Genomic DNA, 21,967 nt, shown 5'->3' on the forward strand with positions numbered 1-21,967 from the left:
AAATATGGCCTCAATAATAGCGCTAGAATATAGTGTGCACACATAAGTTGGGTCCCAAGTTGGGCCAGTCATTGGGTGGCCTTTCTTTCAGTCTCAGCTCCACAACCATCTGGCTTTGGGCTTTGTTTTTGGTTGAGTGGTAGTTAATGACTATATCTATTTTCTTAGGTTTTATGGGACTGTTTAGATAGCTTACCTGCTCTTTGGTTTGTGGTATCTAGAAAATCATCCATTTCATCTAGATATTTCAGTTCTCTTTGTGTATAGGCTTTTGTAGTAGGAATTAATGATTTTTAAAAAATTTCCTCAGTTTCTGTCCTTACGTCTTCCTTCTCATTTCTGATTGAATTAATTTGGATAAGGGTTTACCTATCTTGTTGATTTTCTTAAAGAATCAGTTCTTGGTTTTCTTGATTCTTTGCATCTTTTGCTTTTTTCCAAAACGGTTGATTTCTACCCTGATTTTGATTATTTCCTGCAGTCTACTCCAATTGGGTATGTTTCCTTTTTTTTGTTCAAGAGCTTCCAGGTGTGCTGGTAAGTTGCTAACACAGGATATCACTAATTTTTTGCCAGTGCATTTATTGCCATGAATTTTCCTCTTAGCACTGCTTTTATTGTGTCCCATAGGTTTGGGTATGCTATGATTTCATTTTCATTGAATTCTAGAAAGTATTTAATTTCTTTATTTCTTCTGAGTAGAGAGGTTTTCAGTTTTCTTGAGTATGTGGGATTTCTATTCTTTAGTTTTTATTGAAGTCTAGCCTTAGACCTGGTGATCTGATAAGATGCATGAGAATATTTCAATCTTCTTATATCTGTTGAGGCTTGTTTTTTTGACCGATTATATGGTCAATTTTGGAGAAGGTACCATGAGATGCTGAGAAAAAGGTATATTCTTCTGTTTTAGGGTGAAATGTTCTGTAGATATCCGTTAAATACATTTGGTTCATAACTTCTATTAGTTTCACTGTTTAGCTTCTGTTTCAATGACCTGTCCATTGGTAAAAGTGGGGATTGAACTCTCCCACTACTATTGTGTGGGGTTCAGTGTGTGTTTTGAGTTTTAGTTAAGTTTCTTTTATGAATGTGGGTGCCCTTGCATGTGGGTCATAGATGTTTAGAATTGAGACTTCATCTTGGTGGATTTTTCCTTTAAAAAATATGAAGTGTCCTTCCCAATCCTTTTGATAACTTTTGTTTGAAACTTTATTTTACTGGATATTAGAAAGGCTACTCCAACTTGTTTCTTGGGACCATTTGCTTGGGAAACATTTTTCTAGCCTTTTAATCTGAGGTAGTGTCTGTCTGTCACTGAAATGTGTTTCTTGTATGCAGCAAAATGCTGTATTCTGCTTGTATACTCAGTGTGTTGGACTATGTCTTTTTATTGGCAAATTGAGTCCATTAATATTGAAAGATATTAAATACCAGAGATTGTTGGTTTGTTTTATTTTTTGTTGTTGGAGGTGATATTATGTGTGTTTGATTCTCTTTTGGGTTTGTTGTGAGATGATTGATTTCTTGTGTTTTCTTGGGAGTAGATACACTCCTTGTGTTGGAGTTTTTCTTCTAAAATCTGTAGAGCTGGATTGATAGATCGACTTTAAAATTTAGTTTTGTCATGGGATATCTTGGTTTCTCCATCTACGGTGATTGAGAGTTTTGCCTTGCATGGGCTGGCATCTCTGGTCTCTTAAGGTCTGTATGCCCTCTGTCCAGGACCTTCTGGCTTTTAGAGTCTCTTTTGAGAAGTCTGATATAAGTCTAATAGGTCTGCATTTATATGTCACTTGTCCTTTTCCCCTTACTGCTTTTAATTTTGTTGTTCTGTACATTTAGTGTTTTGATTATTATGTGCTGATTTTCTTTCCTGGTCCAATCTATTTGGTGTTCTGTAGGCTTCCTGTACATTTATGGACATCATTTCTTTAGGGAAACTTCCTTCCATGATTTTTTGAAGATATTTTCTGGCCCTTTGAACTAAGAATCTTAACTCTCTTCTAGTTTTATTATTCTTAGTTTTGGTGTTTTCATTGTGTCCTGAATTTCTGGGATGTTTTGTGTTTGAAATTTTTTTTTGTTGTTGTTTTTTGTTGTTGTTGTTTTTGTTTGTTTGTTTGTTTTTCAAGACAGGGTTTTTCTGTGTATTTCTGGCTGCTCTGGACCTCACTTTGTAGACCAGGCTGCTCTCAAACTCAGAAATCCACCTGTCTCTGCCTCCCATGTGCTGGGATTAAAGACATGCGCCACCACGCCTGGCCTGGACCAGCAGTCTTAATTAATCTGGACCACCGAGATCTTTCAAACACTGGACCACCAACCAAACAGCATACATCAGTTGATATGAGGCCCCTAACACATATATAGTAGAGGACTTCCAGGTCTGTGTCCACTTAGACATGAAGCACCTAACCCTGTAGAGACTGGAGGCCCCAGGGAGTTTAGAGGTCAGGTTGGTTGGGAGGTCTGGGCATCCATGTGAAGATGGGGTAGGGTGGGGAGAAGGTGTGGGATGTGGAACAGTCAAAGAGTGGATGGGGAGGGACAGGTAATGGAATATGGAGTGTAAAAAATGAATTAGCCAGGACAGCCAGGGCTATACAGAGAAACCCTGTCTAGAAAAACAAAACAAAACAAAACAAAACATAACAACAACAACAACAAAAGACTGCTGGTCCTCCTACAGGGTTGCCCTTCTCCTCAGCTTCTTTCAGCCTTCCCTAATTCAACAACAGGGTTAGCTGCTTCTGTCCATTGGTTGGATGCAAAGAACTGCATCTGACTCTTTCAGCTGCTTGTTGGGTCTTTCTGAGGGCTGTCATGATATATCCCTTTTTGTGAGCATTTCATAGCCTCAGTAATAGTGTCAGGCCTTTGGACCTCCCCTTGAGCTGGATCCTACTTTAGGCCTGTCACTGGACCTTCTCTTCCTCAGGCTCCTTTCCATTTTTGTCCCTGTAATTCTTTCAGACAGAAACAATTATGGGTCAGAGGTATGACTGTAGAATGGCAAGCCTACCCCTCACTTGATGTCCTATCTTCCTGCTGGAGGTGGGCTCTATAAGTTCCCTCTCCTTACTGTCAGACATTTCATCACTGTTCCCTCACTATGAGTCCTGGGAGTATCTCACCCCTAACTCTCTGGTGCATTCTGGGGGATCCCCCAACCTCCTATTTCCTGAGGTTTCCTGTTTACATTCTTTCTCCTGGCTCTCAGGGCTTTTGAAACATTTTATTCTTTCCATTTTCTTTGACCATTGTGTCAATATCTTCTATGCCTTAGATTCTCTCTTCTATCTCTTGTATTCAGTTGCATGTGTAGCTCCTGATCTCTCTCTCTCTCTCTCTCTCTCTCTCTCTCTCTCTCTCTCTCTCTCTGTCTTTCTTTCTTTTTTTTTTTTTTTGTTATCCATCTACATGGTTGCCTCCATTTGTGATTTCTTTATTGTGTCTACATCCATTTTTAGGTCTTGGATTGCTTTGTTCAGTCCTTCACCTGTTCAATTGTGGTTTCTTACATTTCTTTAAGGAATTTATTTGTTTCCTCTCTAAGGGCTTCCCCCTCCCCTCTGTTTTCCTGTATTTCTTTAAGTGAGTTATTTCTATCTTCCTTAAAGGCCTCTATTATCTTCATGAGATGGGATTAGGTCAGCATCATGGTTTTCAGGTGTGTTAGCATATCCAGGGCTTGTTGTTGTGAGTGAACTGGGTTCTGATGGCGCCAAAATACGTGGGCTTCTCTTGCTTATGTTCTTAAGGTTTCCTCTCATCATCTGCTTATTTCTCATGTTAAGCTGCCTCAGTGTCTCTGTTTGGAGCCTGCCTTCTTGGAGGCAAGTAGAGTTCTGTGATTTGGGTTATCCACAGAGATAGGCAGTGCTGTCTTTGGTTGGGGACACTGAACTTTGGTGTCCTTGGTTAGGGCAGATCACCTTGAGGACAGGCAGGCTGTGGGATGGAGGAGAAGGAGTAAGCAGACAAATCTGTCCCTGCGAAGGTGCAGACCAGAAGAGAGATGGGGTTCACACAGAGGTGAGTGTTCCCATGTTTGCGGGATTCCATGAGGGTCTCAGCTAGGGCAATTATTTGGGCAGGGGTCTCACCTGTGTCTCTGGTTACAACAGATCTCTTGGAAGACCTTCAGACTGTGCTGTGACAAGAGGGTAAACATGCTGATATGCCCTGGTAGAGGTGTAAACTGGAAGAGAGTTGCTGTGACCCTTTAATAAAGTCCATAGTGTTGTGATAACCCCCATCAAAAATTATTTTGCTACTATGTCATATGTGTAATTTGCTACTGTTATGAATGGTAATGTAAATACCTGATATGCAGGATAGATGATATGTGATTTTGAAGTGTCACAACTTACAGATTGAGAACAACTGCAATAAAGTAAAGACTGCTTGAACAATAGTAATGACACTATCCAGGAAATGGGATACAGAAATGAGTAAGACCGTTTCCTTCATTTCTAAGTGCTTACACATAATTAACAAAACTATAATCACATGAAATTGAAAATAATCTATAATGACTTTTGTAATATAATAAATTTATATTTGATTAAGTTAGGTGGTGCTTCACTAATTTCAAGAAAAAAGACATTACTTCAAGATGGAGTGGATGCAAAGAGTGGGAAACATCAACTACCCTCTGAAATTTAAACAAGAATTTTTTGTTGGCTAGTGGAGGACATTCCAGAATTGGAAAATTGATGGAAGAAAATACTGTGCATAGAAAATAAATGAAGTATTCCAGCTAAAAAATATAACAGTGGAAACTCAAGATAGATTTAACTCTGAGAAGGGACTTAGGTGACATGGTCAAGAGTTTAAGTATGACACATAGGTGGCTTTTCACACCCCAGGAAAAAATGTATAAATACATTAGATATATGACTGCTACATTTGGTAGTGCAAGCATAGAAAAGAAATTCTTACAAAGGCCTGCTCCTTAGTCCATGATCAATATCTTTCTGGGTCTACTTAGAAGCTCAAAGGTAGTAGTTACCAGTCAGTTACCATCCACTGTGATAGGAAAATCACAGCAGCAGAGTTTGACATAACTTGTCACTGCCTCCAGGTTGAGAAGCACAAAGCAAGAAGAGCTTGTATTCAGGCAACTATCTTCTTTTTATATCATCTAGGCATCCATCGTAGGTACCTTCCAACCTCAGTCAACCAATCAATATAACTGCCAGTAGAAAAGTCCAGAAACCCATCTGCCTGAGATGTTATCCAATTGAAAATTTAAACTGACAGCACGTAATTGACATGCTTTGTGTTCGACATTTATCATCTGAATTGGGATTCTCAAATTCTCTTCTTATAATTTTATTTACACTTCAAAGTGTACAATAATTGTTACCTTAATATGTTATAAGGTTTTAGAAGTTAATTGTATTCAGCTGTATATCCACTGTTGTGCCTATCTTGTGAACCCCAAAAGACCAGCAAAGAGCAGATTCCAATACAATCACACTAGTGTCTTTATTAAAAGCTAGAGCTTAGGCCTCATGATCGTCTTTGACACAGCAGAACCATAGGGTGAAAACCCCAAGCTTTCAGTGGGGCAAGATTTTATAGGAAATGGTAAGCAAGCAAGGGAGTTTCTAGACTGCCATACATCTGATTGGGGGTGGCATTCTGGAATTTTGTTGCTCTTTAACATAATTGGTTGGTGCTGGGAGCCAAACCATAAACTAAACTTCTGCTTTCCTTTTGATTGGTGGTTGCTTGGAAATGAAGTGCAAGGGTCAGACTTGTAACCTAGATGTGCAGATTTGTTGGGGACTAACCTGGAAACTGGCACTAGATACCAGTTTGTTGGGGAATAGCATGAAAACTGGTATTAGGTACCGGCTTGTTAGTTAACTAGAGTGCAACCTTAGGTTAGATTCTCTAAGATGGAATCTGAACCCAAGATCTAGTCTCTCAAACCAATCAGACATTTTTTTTTCCTTATACCACATACTCTATATTTTCCTGTAGTCTAATAACCAGTATTATAGTCTTTATAGTTCCAAAATTAACACTTTTCTTTGCACATATAAGAATCCATGGTATTTATCTTTCTGTGCCTAGCTTATTTTTATACTGTCTTGTAATACCATTCACATTTCTTCAAATAGCATATAAGATAGAAGCCTTAATAATGTTCCAAACTACATGAAAATGTAGATAATCCTGATCAGATAAGAGAAATATTTTTTTATTATTGCTTTAAGACTTGTGTTGTAGTCTAAAATATAGAAATTTCTCATATTTGTAGCTCAATTTAATTGATGTATATGGAACCATAAGTATTTGATTGAATCACTCATTTAATTTTGTTTGTATACCAAGTAGTAGATTAATATATTACATCTTTTTATTTCTAGCTCTATTAAAAATGATTTCTATATTGATTTAATCATAGCAATACTATTCAAAATTTACACTAAAAGTAAATAAGAATTTCTCTTTTCCTAAGTTTTTAGCAGTATTTGATTTCTAATCTTTTTGATACCAGTCATTCCAATAGATGTGCAACAATAATCATTTTGGTTTTGATTTTATTCATCTACTGATTGAATATTTTTATATTCTTATTGGGAATTTGTATGACAACTGTTGTTTCAAGACATGTGTAGATTTTTTTATTTACATCCATTATTTTGGAGTTTTGCTGCTGTTAGATTGATTGGACTTCCCATATATTCTAGTGATTATATCACTTACTAAGTGGATAATTCAAAAAACATCCCCCCCCTTGTAATTCTTATTTGGGTGATCATTCCTTGGCTGTCCATAAGGTTTTGGCTTGGTAGCATACCATTTGACAAGTTTGCTTTCTTCTTCCTTGTGCTTTTGGGTTCTATTTTCTTGTAGGAATTAATTTAATTGCCTATATATCTTTATATCATAAGAAAGTCAGATTTAAATAATTTTATTGATAAAAATAAGCATAAAATTGCACATTTGATATATACTTTTTTTTAATATTTCTGGTGGCTATACAGAAATTATCATGATCCAACTTTGGAATAGTTCATATTTCCCTAAAGAAGTTCTGTACCATGAGATGGGTTAAGCAATCAGTTTCCATCTTCTGCTCTTTTATTCTTACTGATGTCCTTACTTATTAATCTATATTGTGTTTTAAAGGTGTCTTATGTTAGGGTTTTATTGCTGTGAGGAACCACTATGACCAAAGCAATTTATACAAAAGTAAACATTTAAGTAGAGCTGGCTTCCAGTTTTAAAAGTTTAGTCCTTTATCATCCTGGTGGGAAGCAAGGCAGCCTACAGGCAGGCATAGTGCTGGAGAAGCTGAGAACTGTACATCTCGATCCAAATGAGCCAGAAAGAGACTGGCTTCTCCAGGAAATCAGCAGGAAGTTCTGTTTCACATTGGGAGAAGCTTAAGCCTAGGACCTCAAAGCCCACCTCACAGCAACACAGTTCCTCCAACAAGGCCACACCTCTTCCAATAAGGACACACTTCCTAATTGTGTCACTTCCTATGGGACAAGAATTCAAATGCATGAATTTATGGGGGCCACCAAAACAAGCTTTATTTTATTCACAAAGTTTAAAGCCAATAGTATCTTATAGTATATATTCTTTTATTATTTAATTTCTACATTAACAAACTATAATAACAATTTAATCATATAGCAGTGTCACAGTCTTTCAAATAATATTCAGAGCATTTTATTTTTTCATCATTGTTATTTTAACATTTGTTTCTGTTTTTGGACTCATAGAATATAGTTTTATGACAGTTTTGTGGATGCATGTTTTCACTGTTTTTAAGGATATACTTGGCAGCAAATTTGCTGTGTATATGGTGATATTATTTAAGGATAAACTATTTAATGAATTAGTTGTACAAGATTGTCTCTCTAATAGTGTAATGATGTCCTAATAAACACATTATATTTTATTATGTCCATTTATGATTTTTTAAATTATTTTATGAAGTTGTTCAAAATGTGATACACATATACAATGAATAGTGATTAAATCCCTCATCAACCTCCATGTCTTTTTGTAAACCATCCTACTCATATCCATCCTACCTACCTATCTCCTAATATAAGGAGAACATTTTGTCCAATTAGTGATGAGTATGTGCATGTTCGAGGACCATTCACTTATGAATGGACAATCTACTAGTGACATCCTTTTTAAAGATAACTGACTCTGCATTTCTCAGCATTCACCAACTTCCAATAGTTCTTCATCTTTTGGTGGGATCTCTGGAGTGTAGCATCACTCCATTGATTTCTGCCTGCTAAAATGGATCTTTTCTAATCATGGCCAATAGCAACATAAATATGTGGATATAGACATAAATATTTAGAAGGCAATTTCACAACATGATCATTTAGTGAAATCCTACCATTTGGTTCCCATCTAATACCTATAATTTCACCAATCATAGAATTTAACCAGCTTTACAATACCAGCCATGAAATCCCTCCTATGGAACAGGGCACAAATCAAATGGAAAAGTGATTAGTTAGTATAATTATCAGACCATTTTTTGCACCAGGGGCACAACTAGCCTAGTTGTCTGATATTGTAGCATGTGGTGTCCTGTGATTTGTGTCTTGAAACAAAATATGTGGTACATTACTATCTAGTTATGGTAGACAACAAAGATGTTCCCCAAATACATTGGAAGTTTATTTCAAATGCAGCTAGTATCCAAATGTGTTTCCTCTGTTTTCTGCTGCTATTTGTATAGTTAGATTTACATTAATGTATTTTAACAGTTTTTAGTTGATTTTTGTGTATGGTAAAAAAAAATACAGGAAACAATTTTATGGTCTTGTTCAGTTCTCACAGAACCATATTTTTTAAAGGAAAATTTTCTTTCTTCTCTTCAAGTTCTTGATCCTCTGTTGCAAATTTAGTCATTTGAAAATACATTTACTTGTCTACATGAAAGTACCATGCTGTGTCACTTTCTTACTATAGACTGGAAGCATAGCTTGCTGAGTAAAATGTAAGAATTGTAATGTTTCCAGATTTTTTGGATTTTGCTCAATGCTGCATTATTACCTGGGCTGTCACTGAAATGGATAAAAACATTTAGTATATATAATGCTAAAGCTTTAATTATAGCTTGTTTTATACAAAGATGTGCTTGGAGAGAAAAATTAAGTGGATGTCAAATGGTGGGGTAGAATTCAATTTTAGGCCAAAATAAGAGACATCCCCCCCCCAAAAAAAAAAAGTTGCTAGAAAAGTATATTAAAAAGGATATCATTTTCTGTACCTCAAACTTGGAAATAATTCCTGAATTATACCTAACATAATCAGATACAAAGTTTTTTGCTGTAATAAAATAGAACATTTTTGTAATCTGGTGGGCATGCGTGTATGCTAGTAGAGTCCTTATTGGCATGTCAAAATTATATTTGATGGTGTTGAATTTATAAAGGACAAAACATTGCTGAAGAACTTTATATTGTAGCTGGCTCCATTTTTAAGACTTCCTTTTGTATGTTACTATAATAAAATGTATTAACTCTTTGATTTCCCATCCATTATTGTACATCTTCTTTCCTTAAACTCCTTTAAAATTTTTAGGAAGTCTACAATCTACCTCATATCTTAACTTGAATATTCTTTTTCTAAATAATAACTGATTTTTCTGTTGGTTTCCTTAGTCAGGCTCATTCTATGTGTTTGTCATAATACATCAAGCCTACCACAGCCATCATGCATGATTAATATTAGCACAATATTCAAAATTGTTATCATTAATCTCTTGACTCTCTGACCATGTTTTTCCATCATATATATGTGTTTATTACTTCAAATGAACTATGAAACAGCTGATAACTAGAATATTTAGCATACAGCTAGCCAGGCATTTTTGTGACGAATTCCCTGTTCTTCGAATAGTTCTCTCTTTTTTAATTTAATCAAAACTATCAATTTAAGTGCCAGGAAAATATGGTCTTCATATTATTGCAGTGACTGTAGCTGTGGCAATGACAGAAGGTTTATCTGAACTCAAACTATGGCACATTACCAAACCTGCCATTAGTAGCAGCAGATCAAAAGAGAATGAAAGGAAGTCTTTGTTAAACTGGTTTATACTGATAATAATGTAGATGGCAGAGTTTGTCACAACATCAAAGGAGTTATTGGATAATGAATTATACTTTACTTTTTTGTGTTTTTTTTTTCTAAAAATTTACTTTTAGAAGTTCATTCCAAATCAGAGAGCAACATTAATTTGATTCTGAAACAATAAATCACTAGATGAAATGTCATTAAAAGACTTAATGTGTGCTATTAGTTTTCTTCATCGATTTACAATGCGATTGAAATTTCAAGTAATTAGGAAGCAGTGTGCGTAGATAGTGAAACCCCATTAGTGGATACAAGGACAGTAATTTCCACTTTTATTTGATTGAAGGAACTGGATGGAGCTGCTGTTCAGTTGTCTAATTCATCATACTTATGAAGGGCTGTATTGCATGAATATTTTCCCTCCGGGTTGTAAGAAGGAAAGTACAATCATTGTTAGGTATTCATTCCTAAATTTGTTCTTGATTCCTTTTTGTACTTCCTTCTAAAATTATTATAGTAATATGGAATTCTGCTTGCATTTTCACCTGGAAAGACTGTTCTCGAAAGCCATTATTTAAAAAAATTCATTATCTCTTTGCTGTCTTTCTTTCCAACTTCAACTGCCACTACTTCCTGGTCTAACCAGAGGCCTAGCTAAACTACCTTTTTAAATAGACCAAAAACTAGTTCTTGCTCAGTGCCTACCATCATCTATTTAATTAGGTTTGGAGTGGGCTTTGTGTTTTTGTTTTCTCGTGCCTATTTATAAAAACAGATTTCAACCCAAATTCTCTAATAAGATATTACCCTGTTCTCTTCTGCTTGGGGCTATTTAGAACTCCCCTTTCTTCTTCACATTGCCTCTGTTCATTATATATTTACTTGCTGGCTTACCTTTATCTATTATTTATTAATTTTTTCTTATGTTATGGACTGGTGACATGTAGTAATGCCACACATGATTCCACAGGATAAAGATCCCTTTCCTCAAATAAATCTGAATATTAATGGAATACTTGAATTTACCAAATGAACATTTTCTTATTTAGTCATAGAAATTATCGATAGTGATTTTCAAAGAATCTCATGGTAGTGATAGCTCTTACATGTAACCCCAGCAGTTGCAGAAAGAGACAGGAATATCCCCATAATTTTGAAGCCACACTGGCCTACCTAGAGAACATAACAACAGTTATGACTAGATAATGAGACCAATCAGCATCAAGAAACCAGCACACATAAAGAATAATAAAGAAATATAGATGAAAGTTTATACTGCAATATTATTATTTTTTTTTATAAGACAGGGTTTCCTCTGTGTAGCCCTGGCTGTCCTGGAACTCACTTTGTAGACCAGGCTGGCCTCAAACTCAGAAATCCACCTACTTCTGCCTCCTGAGTGCTGGGATTAAAGGCATGCGCCACCACGCCCGGCTCAATATTATTTTTTTAAATATTAAATGTACAATTATTCAGGTACTGCAAATGTTATTTTGGCATACTGTTTGCTGTAACGGTATTTAAAAATGTAAGTTCAAGTGATTTTCACATCACCTTCCACAAGCTCTTAATTGTACGACTAATAAAAATAATCATTGATTTACTGATGGGTATGATATAGTTATTAATCAAAGATAGACAATTTATGGTAGCAAGCAGAAAGGATAAATAAATTATGGAGCTTTGACCAATCGGAAATCTTCATAATTGGAAAGAGTGATTTATTAGCACCTATCATCTAATCATTGAAGGTTAATTACTGTGAGTCTTTCTTTCAGTTACTTATGCAATAATATGGGCCTGCATTTTGCCTCAACACTGCGGTGTGGGACACCACCTTGCTGATGGGGTTCAGGGCTCTTGGGACTCTGACACATTGTTCAGGGGAGATGATATACAGCCTAATACAGGAGTCCTTGCCCACATTTCTCTAGGTGATAAATGGCAGGGTTAGTGCCAAGAGTGTGGAGGGTTCTCCTGCGGAATACTTGTGCAGCTCTGTACAGCAAAGTCATCACCCCTGTGGTGGTCCTTGACAAGGGAGACCGCCTTTGTTTGTCTAAACTGTTTATTCATAGTTTATGAGGATTCATATGGCTTATTGAGGGTGAAACTTTTCCTAGGAAGGTATGCTTAGGAAGGGAAGCTCATTGGCTAGACACTTGGAGTTTATCTAGATACCTCATTAGCGTGGAGAACTCTGCGTTGTTCATAATTGTCCTGGTCCTCTTAGTGGGGTGTCATGGTCACGTGCTCCAGGACTTGTAACCTTGTAGGGAGGGGATTTAAATGCCTACTGTTCTTAGTTATGAGATTTTTTTTTTTGAATCTGCTTCACCATACTAGTTCTTCTGTTTGGTGGCAGGGTTCCTCTTGCCCCACACAATATTATTTTATAAAACTCACAGATGGAACATATACTAACACTTTGAATTAAGGTTGCTTTGATTTACTAATACAGCATCTTGCTTTGTTTTCCTTTGGCAGATATTTGATCCGACCAGATCCACTGTCCTACCTTCCAAACAGTGAACCCAGTAGGAAAAACAGCATCTGCAATGCCGCTGTTCAAGATTCTCGGGAGGAAACTCAACTCTGATGAAAAGAAAATAAGAGACATTGTAGTCCTTGCAGGGATCTTGCTTAAAATCATTAAAATGTTGCAGACAGTCCTAAGAGCCTGACTGGAATGTATTCAGTTTCTCATGTTACTTCTATTTAAAAAATAAAATCTATTCTCTTAGAAGTACAGATCATTTTGAAACTTAATGTGATATTTGTTGACATTTTCCTGGCTAATATTTAAAATTCATTGGAAAAGATTTTCAAAATTAATATAAAGTGCAGAAGTTAAAAATCTAATATTTAGTTGTTTAGGAATAATCACAAGTATCGGCAGTCAATTTTAAAGCATTATTAAGACTGTATGAACATTTAAAAATCCACCTATATTAAGTACATCACAAGAACACAGAGGACTGATTTTCTTTTTATAATTTAATATGTCATTATATTGTTTAAAATTGCTGTCTCTAAAATTGAACCCATTAAGAATTAATGCTTATCATTATGGAGAGATTATCCATTAACTTTCATGGCTGACTTCTGTCTAGGCATCATAGTTTGCTTCAGAATAGATCTTTATCATCATGTCTGCCTTTCCATACTATTGTATTTATTTTAGAAACTGAGATATACATAGCATGATTACTTTTACAGAAGAAACTAAAAGACAAAGGAATATTAAGCACCTGAGGGGTTTTTGTTTGATTGATTGTTTGTTTTTGGTAACTTTACATCAAATACACATTTTATGCTAGAAAAAGTGTACTTAATAGGAATTATTTTTGTTTTCCTAAAGAAAATGCCTAATATAGAGAAAACAATACATATCTTTACAGCTTATTTGAATGTGAGAATTGGAATATTACCTGTATATATCAGATGAGCAGTGATGACTTCTATAACTGTTGGCTTTAATATTTTTCATTTAGCTATATAATAAAATTCACTAGGAAAATCATTTAAAGTTGAAAGAAAAATATTTATATATTTTATGAACCACAAGGACACTTTAAAACCTTAGGAATTATAAAAATGTCTTTGATATTAGATACTCACAATCAAAGTCTGATTTAATGTAAAAATTAATAAAATGTGTCTATACTTAGCATTGTAAGGAAAAACATCATTACCATAGATATTTATTATATTTGAAATCTAATATGAATTGTTCAGAATTTGAAACATAAATTTAATATAACCTGACTATTGAAACACTAATACTTTTAGCTTTATTCCCTAAATTTGATTTCATAAACATGCTAAAATTTGCAAGAGAATTAACACATACACAGTTTGCCAAATCATATCAAATCTTCCCATTGGAGATATATTAGTACACTTAAAATACCTAATATTCTGATTTTTATCTATTTCTTTATTCATAAAGTTGGCACAGAGTCACAATGCAACCTAAAGTAGTTCATGTAAGAAACAGAATATTTTGTCCTTTCTTCTCATACTAAAGTGGATCATAGAAAAGTAAAATAAATTATTTGAAAAATGAATCCTTATGTCCTTCCCATTATTATAGAGAAAAATAGAAAGATAAAATGTAAAATCAAATCTTCAGGCAATCTTACAATTTGACCAGAGAATATTTTTTATTAGTACTAGTTGTTATTACCTATAATTGAGAATAAGAAAAATATGGAAAGTTCCCTCAAAACAGAGAGATGCTCTCTAGTGTTTAGAAAAGTATGGTAGAACAAGTTGCTTATAATTGAGAGTGAGAGCATGCCTTAAATGTCATGATGGTATGTGAATATGTGTGTATGTTGCAAACAGGAAATGCACTTGTAAACATACGACATGATGTTAAAATTGAAAGCAGGACTGAACTAACGTATTCAATATTGAATATGTAGATATCAGTAGTCAAGTAGGATATTTCTTTAGATTGCCACTTTTTTTATTCCAGTTGTTTTAGGAATAAATGTCAGATTTTAAAAGTCTTCTATTTCCCAATGATCTCTGAAGTTTAGTATTTTTGCACTATGACAATTGCTAAGACTGGGATTTTAAGCTAGGATATGATTATATTTCCTATAAAACTAAAACTTTTATTTCATAAATTTTAAAATAATTATTTTTGATTATGAATACTAGTCCAAATTTAATATTTGACAGAATTCGTATTGCTTGCTATAACAAGGATAGTTTATAGTCTTTCCAGTTATTTAATGAATAAATGACGTTTATTAAAAACATTCAACAAATTGTTGCCTTTTTAAAATTATCACACTTGCACATGAAGATAAAACATGAAGTAATTGTGCTGGTAGCCTTTTGGGAATTGGTTTGGTTTATTGTATATGTACCATTTTGCTACCAGTTTCATTGAATTGATTTAAAAATAAATAAATAATAAAATTATTTCTGATGATGAAAATTCCTTGTTTTTTTTTTTAATAACAGAACTTTGGACAAATTCTGTTTTGAAACTGTAAAAGTATTTTGTCATTTTTATATCTCAAACACCAAATAAATGTGAAAGTTATTCATTTGAGAGGCAAATTAAAATAAATTTAATTCTGCAGCCTGTGGATAAATACTGCAGGAAAGAAGAAGGGAAACGAGGAGGAGAGAGAGAAAAGAGGTACACAATAGGAAGGAAACTATAAAGAGGGTGTGGAGAGGGAAAATGTAAGCACCAAAATAAAAACATATTTTAAAAAAGAGTGTGTTAGGTCCTATTATGTTCAATTATAAATTCAGAAAAAAATCACCATGCAAGTGAAAATTAAAATTGTTTTAAACATTGGATGGTCTTTTCTTTGAGGCAAATAGTAGACACCATTCTCCCTGTTTCTGCTGCTATGGGATGTATTTGATGAGAACATAGATTTCGCCATGGGGATACAAGTAGAAACAGAACCATGGCAAAGTGGGCCATTGAGACCCCTGAGATTTTGTTTTGTCTCCCATAATCCTATTCATGATGTTGAGAAACTTAATGGACATAGACAGTCCCTGGAAAGCATATTCTGTCCTCTCTAAAAACTAACTCCTGAAGCAAAGTGATGTTGCAGGATCCAGACTACTCAGGCAGCTTTGGCTTTTGCAAGATGGTGTATGCTTTGGACAAGGGGTTTTGCAATGTACAGTGGTTGGCACACAGTGGCTTAAAGAAGCTGTCACAGTGAGGTAGGCCTTAGGGAAAGTGTTGCGGATGAAGTATGCCTCAGAAAAACTTTTCCCTAGAACCTTGAATCAGAATTTTAGTGAGTACATCTACAATAGCAAAGTTGTGACTGCTTTCCTTGGTATGAGATCCTACAGTGCTGCCTTCAAGTGAACCTAGAACTAGTTTGAGGGCTTTCCCCCAGAAACCTTTATCTTGACCCTGAAGCTGTGGATACTGCTTATATAGTACTTCAAGGTTTTCATATTCTCTTTGCTAACCAGTCTGTTTTTACTCCAAGGTCCCCTTAGGAGTTAATTCTTCCCCACCAGCATTTTTCCATGCTCCTGAGAGGTTTCTTGACCATCACAATGAAGATTGACTAGGGGATAAAACTCCTTTATATCAAAGGAGATTAATTTATGATACTATCTAAGAGGAAAATGAGGAAAAACAAAACAAAACCCTCAAGGGACACATAAAATAGTAAAATCAAAGTACAGAAAAATGGGACATGAACATGGAATGGAACAGAGTCACAGTTCACAGTTCTGTTTAGAGTTGTACATATGCCAAGAAAAGCAACTCATAGAATTTACTATAAAGGATTTCAGAACCAAGATCATTACTCCAGAGAGGAGTAATAAGTTCACATAAGAACGTCTTCTTTAAAAATGCCATTGGAGTTCACAAAAGGATACAGTACACTGCTTGGACCCTTGGCATTCAAATGCTTGGGAGGAGCATTTTGTGCGGAGTTTGATATTCCTGCTTAGGACTCTACTGCTGCTCCTATTGATGCTTTGGACTACTACATAAGAACAGATATTCCTTGAACAGTGACAGACACAACAGAAAATTACCAGATAATATATGGACTAAAGAGAAATATTTTAGGCAATTGCATTTATTTTTAAGTCTTTGCTATGTTGAAAAACTGTCATCTGGGACCTGATTTTATTATTTTTTTTGTTTATCCTTATTATACAGAATCTGAAACAGTTTTGCTGCATGCTAATTGCTTTGTTAACAAAATAGAATTTTGCGACTTTTTTTCTGTGCACTTAAAAGCAATACAGTAGTCTACATATTTATTGGACTTAACTTTCCTTATTACTATTGCAGTTTAAATCTATATAAAATAAAATATTATAATAAAGTCATGGATGTGGAAAATGCTTTGTATATAAGTTGATGTTATTTTTACAATGAAGAATAAATCTTAAATTGAAAACTGTTGATACTATTTAAATTAAATATTAATCTGGACAGAGCCATCATATGATATATGAGAAATCAGAACCCTATGGGGCTCCTAATTTCATTAAAAGAAGAGCTTAAGGACACTCACTCATTCACTAGGATAAGCTCAAGAGCAAAGAAGAAATGCAAATGGAAGCTTGAGGATAATTTCTGATAGTAAAAAGTGGAGGGGGTACAAGCAAGCCCTTCCCTTTAGACTGAATTTTAAGCAAAGAGACATAGTCATAGCTCCCCCTGGTATATGCCAAAGACACTGTAGTTACTTTTGCCAAACTAAGCTCTGAATGGTAAATCATGCACAGAATGCCATTCTCTGGTAAAGTCATTGTACAATGTCTATGAGTTCAAACTCAAACCACTGAAAATCAGACGAACAGACCGGACAAATTCACCAAATGGACTAGAACCTGCTAAATTATTTTCTGATTTATAAGGCACTCTCACTGTGGATTATTGAGCACTTAATGGTATTTATATTTTCCACTTTTTCATAGGCTATGGCTTCTACTTCTATCACTTTGAGGAACCTAAGGAAAGAATGGCCAGTTTTATATGGGTAAAGTTTAGGTCAAGATAAGATAAAAGTAAATAATATTTTGAAAACTAAATGGACCTAAATTTAAAGTCTGTGCTATATTCTTAACCAACTGAATTTTATTTTATTAGTAAAAATATAATATGCATTTTAAGGATAATAATGAAAATCTATAAATTACTCAATTTTAGTAACACTAAAGAATTATATAGTTCTGCACAAAGCCACACAAAAATGAAGGAGGCAACATTAATATGTTGCAAGGCAAAGAAAAAACAAAACAAAGCAAAACAAAAGAAACCCCCTATTTTAGGGCTAGAGCATACTTCCACTCTCTAACAAGTAGAAGAATCAACCAAGACTAAATTCACGAGCTTTTTTATTATCATTGGAAAACTACACATTGTGAGTTTATAGTCCGACAGTTCCTGGAATATGAAACATTTTATGGTCAGCCAATTCTCAGAACATACCAGGAAACAATGGAAACAATCTACTATGTGTACATCACAAAATTATAGAGGAAGAACAAATCAAAAATACAAGTTGACCTTCAGCTCAGAAAATGATTAGAGAAAAAAAAACATAGGGCAAAATACAAAAATAAATCAAATTTTAGCATTATGTTTAATTAGGTAAAGGAAGAAAAAATGGGGTCAACTGCCTCTTAACCCTGTGTGTGTGTGTGTGTGTGTGTGTGTGTGTGTGTGTGTGTGTGAATCACAACAAAATATTCCTTCTACTGACAGCAGGCATGATGAACTTAAGTACAATCACCAAAGTAAGTATTTTGAAATTTACAGGTTGTGGATGTTTGCTCAGTGCATTACTGATATTCAGGGAGTCCAAGAAAGATTAAGTGAGTTTATCATAATACTAAATTAGCCTGATTATTTTTGTCATCTTAGAAACAATCAATATTATTTATTGGCACATATTCATTTTATCTAATAATACGTTATATATTAATGACATTTTATGTTTACATGTCATATACTCATTTATATTCTCCTATTACTACCTGCTGGGTGCCAGACATGCATGTGATGCGTGTAGAGAAATGAAGACAGAACACATGTAAAATAAAAATAAGTGAATCTTCTTCTTCTTCTTCTTCTTCTTCTTCTTCTTCTTCTTCTTCTTCTTCTTCTTCTTCTTTTTCTTCTTCTTCTCTCTCTCCCTCTCTCTCTCCATATATATATATTTAATAAAAAATATATTTTGTATACAAATATATTCACGTGCATATACTCATATTCACTATAATGTACATATAAAATTTGAATAAATTGCTTTAATATGATTCCAAAGTTTATATAAAGTGTAAGAAAAATAGTAACTACTTGACAAAATTCTACAGCTTCAAAATTCTAGTTCTTAGTTTGATATAAATGACAGATTTTATAAAAGGAATATCTCATGAGAATATTTTAATGGATTGACTTTTAAATTTCTGGCAAAAAAAATCTGTGAAATGACTGACATTCAAACAGGAAAACATGTTGCTAGGAATAATGAAGTGGATGGGACTGACTTGTTGCTGCTAGCTCAAGGAGGGAAGCTCTTTATTTTGAAGTTCAAACATCTTCCAAATTGGTATGAACAAGTTTCATTTGTCTCTTGAAACAAATCAAGGTTTATCCTTGCAGTAGGCAACAAATTGCAATCCAATTTACAACCAGAAGAATTATCAGTCATTTTCTGGTACAAATTCAAAATCTAAGTTAACCACAGAATTCACTTCTTCTTGATCATTTTAGAATGTAAAATTTTTAGCATATATTTGACAGCTAACAATTTACCTGTTAAGTTATACAGATTTACCAATATGCTTGTGATATGTTTAAGTGTTAAAGTCCTACTCCTTTATATGTTCTTTGTAAATATTTGATAATTAGTATTATGCTGTAATCCAAGGTCAGTCATTTCTACAGCAGTTTATTAGTGTAGAAACATCAATCATTTAATGATACGATTTTCTTTATTTGAAAAGTTATTTGGGACATGGAGACTATATATGATTGTGTGTGTGTGTGTACTATACACAATCAACTAGTTTTAAGATAGTTAAACAGCCTATAGAAACAGTGCTTTAGCATTTTAAATTAGTTTTTGTAAGATTTATAAAATCCTTCTTATGCAGCCATTATTAAAAGATACCTGCCAAAGACCAGCTTTGGTATCCATGTAGTGGGTAAACTCAGATGGGAAGTGTTGAGAGCAACTGACAGGGATAGATTCTCATACCAAAGGGGCTGTTGGCAAAAGCAGCCAGTGATTCAAGTTACTCAGCACGCTTTTTTCTAAGGGAACAAAGCTCAATTTACTGGGGTTTGTACTCTCTCTGCCAGTGGAAAAACTATGAATTCTTTTAATTCCTTGAGGCTTGTGAGAAAGAGAAGGAAAGTAAGAAATCTCTCTCTCTCTCTCTCTCTCACACACACACACACATTGAAGGGATGAAACAAAAAACAGAGTTCAATAACTTCAAACATACAAATATATATGTATACACACACACACACACATACTCACACACACATACATACATGAGTACAGCCCTACAGTCAGACATATACACAGTCACACATAGAATGATTAAAGCAAAACTCCAGAAAGCAGGCTGCAAACATTTCACACACACACACACACACACACACACACACACACACACGTGTGTATGTGTATGTATATATATAATTAGTGGATGGAACAATCTCCAACACACACCCAGACAAGCTTTGCATTTATACATACATACACACAGTTGATGGATGGAAGGAACAATGATCCAGTTCCCATTTACACTAACCTTACATACATACATACATACATACATACATACATACATACATACACATTGCAGATGGAAGCTCCTACCGTCATTCATGCAAATTTTATATACACACACACTCACACATAGTTGATGGATAGGAGAGACAGGGTTCCAGACACCCAATCTTTTTTCTTTCTTCCATAGCTTATAGAGCCCAGTGAAATCTTTCAAGCACTATACAATTACAACGGGATTGCATTTTAGTTTTCTTCTAGTAAATGATCATGAAAACACAGTTGTGTGCCCCAATAGCTTTACAAGAAATAACATTGTATAGTACAAGAAAAACAAAACAAAACAAATTATTTCCCCAATCCAGAAAATAAATTGTTCCCCAAATCCCAGGTGCATTCGAAACCAAGCAACTTTACAGGTTAACTAGGTGTAAGCAAGCAAGGTAGTTTTCTCAGCCAGTTTCTCTTACTGGCAGGCAACAATTTGCTGTTACAAAGAAAGGAGTAATTATTTTATTTATCTTTAAAAGTAACCTTGTAAGAATCTTAAAAGAATCGCAAATCTAAACATTTTTTAATAAAATTGAGTCATATCAACCATAAAATTTCAGAATACATAGCTACTCACTAGCAATTCTTATATTAATAAATCATATCAGGAAGCTGAGGGCAAAAAAATGGGTATAAGAATTCAGTCGTCACCAGTCCAGCCTAAGTGAGAGCCAGTGTTGCCATTGCTCGTGTTTCTTGACCATAAAATGCCCCTAGTCTAATTAATAAGAGGGTGCCCTTCTGAACTTAAAGTTGTTCCCTAAGATTTTTTTTTTTTTACATCAGAGCCAGTAGTGAAAACTTCCCAACTTAACTCCACTAAGAACTTTATTTTTTCAAATATTTTCTAAGGGTTTTAGTTATTGTTGTAATCTACTTCCCTAAATTCTCTCTGATGGTGATGGTTAAAACCTAATCTGCTCCAGCAGCAATGTCTGAAAGAGATTAAGGATATTAGTATTGTGAGTTGCAGAGATATTGCCCAGTGAGGGACAGGAAGCACTTTAAAGTTTTCATATAATTCTTAGATTAAGATGGAAATTATGGCAGCAAGCAGAGCAGAACTCCATAACAGGATGAAGTCCTCAGGAAACATTGTCCTTGGGTTGTATCACACTGGAGTCTGCCCATGTGGCTGTGGTAACCCGTGGATGCATTTAGCGTGTTCTACAGCTGTTTGTTGTTCTTCCTACATGGCCCTGGGCAGAAACCAACAAAATGCGCCCCACAACATAATTACTTGAGCTTTCAGATAATGTTCCAACATTAAAATAGTTAGGATCCTCTGATATTTGTCAATTTCTCTAACAACTTGCTTACTTCTTTATATAAATTAACCATAAAAGCAATTACTAAGTTCACATAACCTTGATGTGACTTAGTCAATTAATTTAATGTTCTTTTGCATCATAGACAGAAGGCAACTTTCATCTGAAATCTGACATCAATTATTTCTTTGAAGAGTTAGTAAATTGTTTTGTGCATGTTATATTGACCTGATCTCCAGATGCTCTGATTTTCATGGATTTGTCTCACAGGTGCAGCACCTTGGCCCTCAATTCCTG

The 21,967-nt window shown here is 34.6% G+C and overlaps 1 protein-coding gene and 1 long non-coding RNA gene across 19 annotated transcripts in view; one reads left to right on the forward strand and one right to left on the reverse strand.

Moving 5' to 3' along the window:
• Positions 1 to 17,009, forward strand: part of Kcnt2 (potassium channel, subfamily T, member 2) — a 368,389-nt gene extending 351,380 nt beyond the window's left edge. For 17 of the 18 annotated variants that reach the window (XR_001784498.1, XR_001784494.1, XM_017320510.1 and 14 more), the window contains one exon: positions 12,565 to 16,926. Coding sequence is in view for 16 of the 18 variants with exons in the window: in XM_017320510.1 (XP_017175999.1) it covers positions 12,565 to 12,676 (112 nt within the window). In the remaining 2 variants the exon portion in view is untranslated. Of the gene's footprint in view, positions 1 to 12,564 lie in introns of all 18 variants that reach the window. The other variant, NM_001081027.3, reaches the window with a different exon arrangement.
• 4930590L20Rik (RIKEN cDNA 4930590L20 gene) overlaps positions 1 to 21,967 on the reverse strand; it is an 86,227-nt gene that overhangs the window by 26,861 nt on the left and 37,399 nt on the right. The gene's annotated exons all lie outside the window — the stretch shown is intronic.

The sequence above is a fragment of the Mus musculus genome, chromosome 1, assembly GCF_000001635.26.
Source record: "Mus musculus strain C57BL/6J chromosome 1, GRCm38.p6 C57BL/6J".
Taxonomy (NCBI): Eukaryota; Metazoa; Chordata; class Mammalia; order Rodentia; family Muridae; genus Mus; species Mus musculus.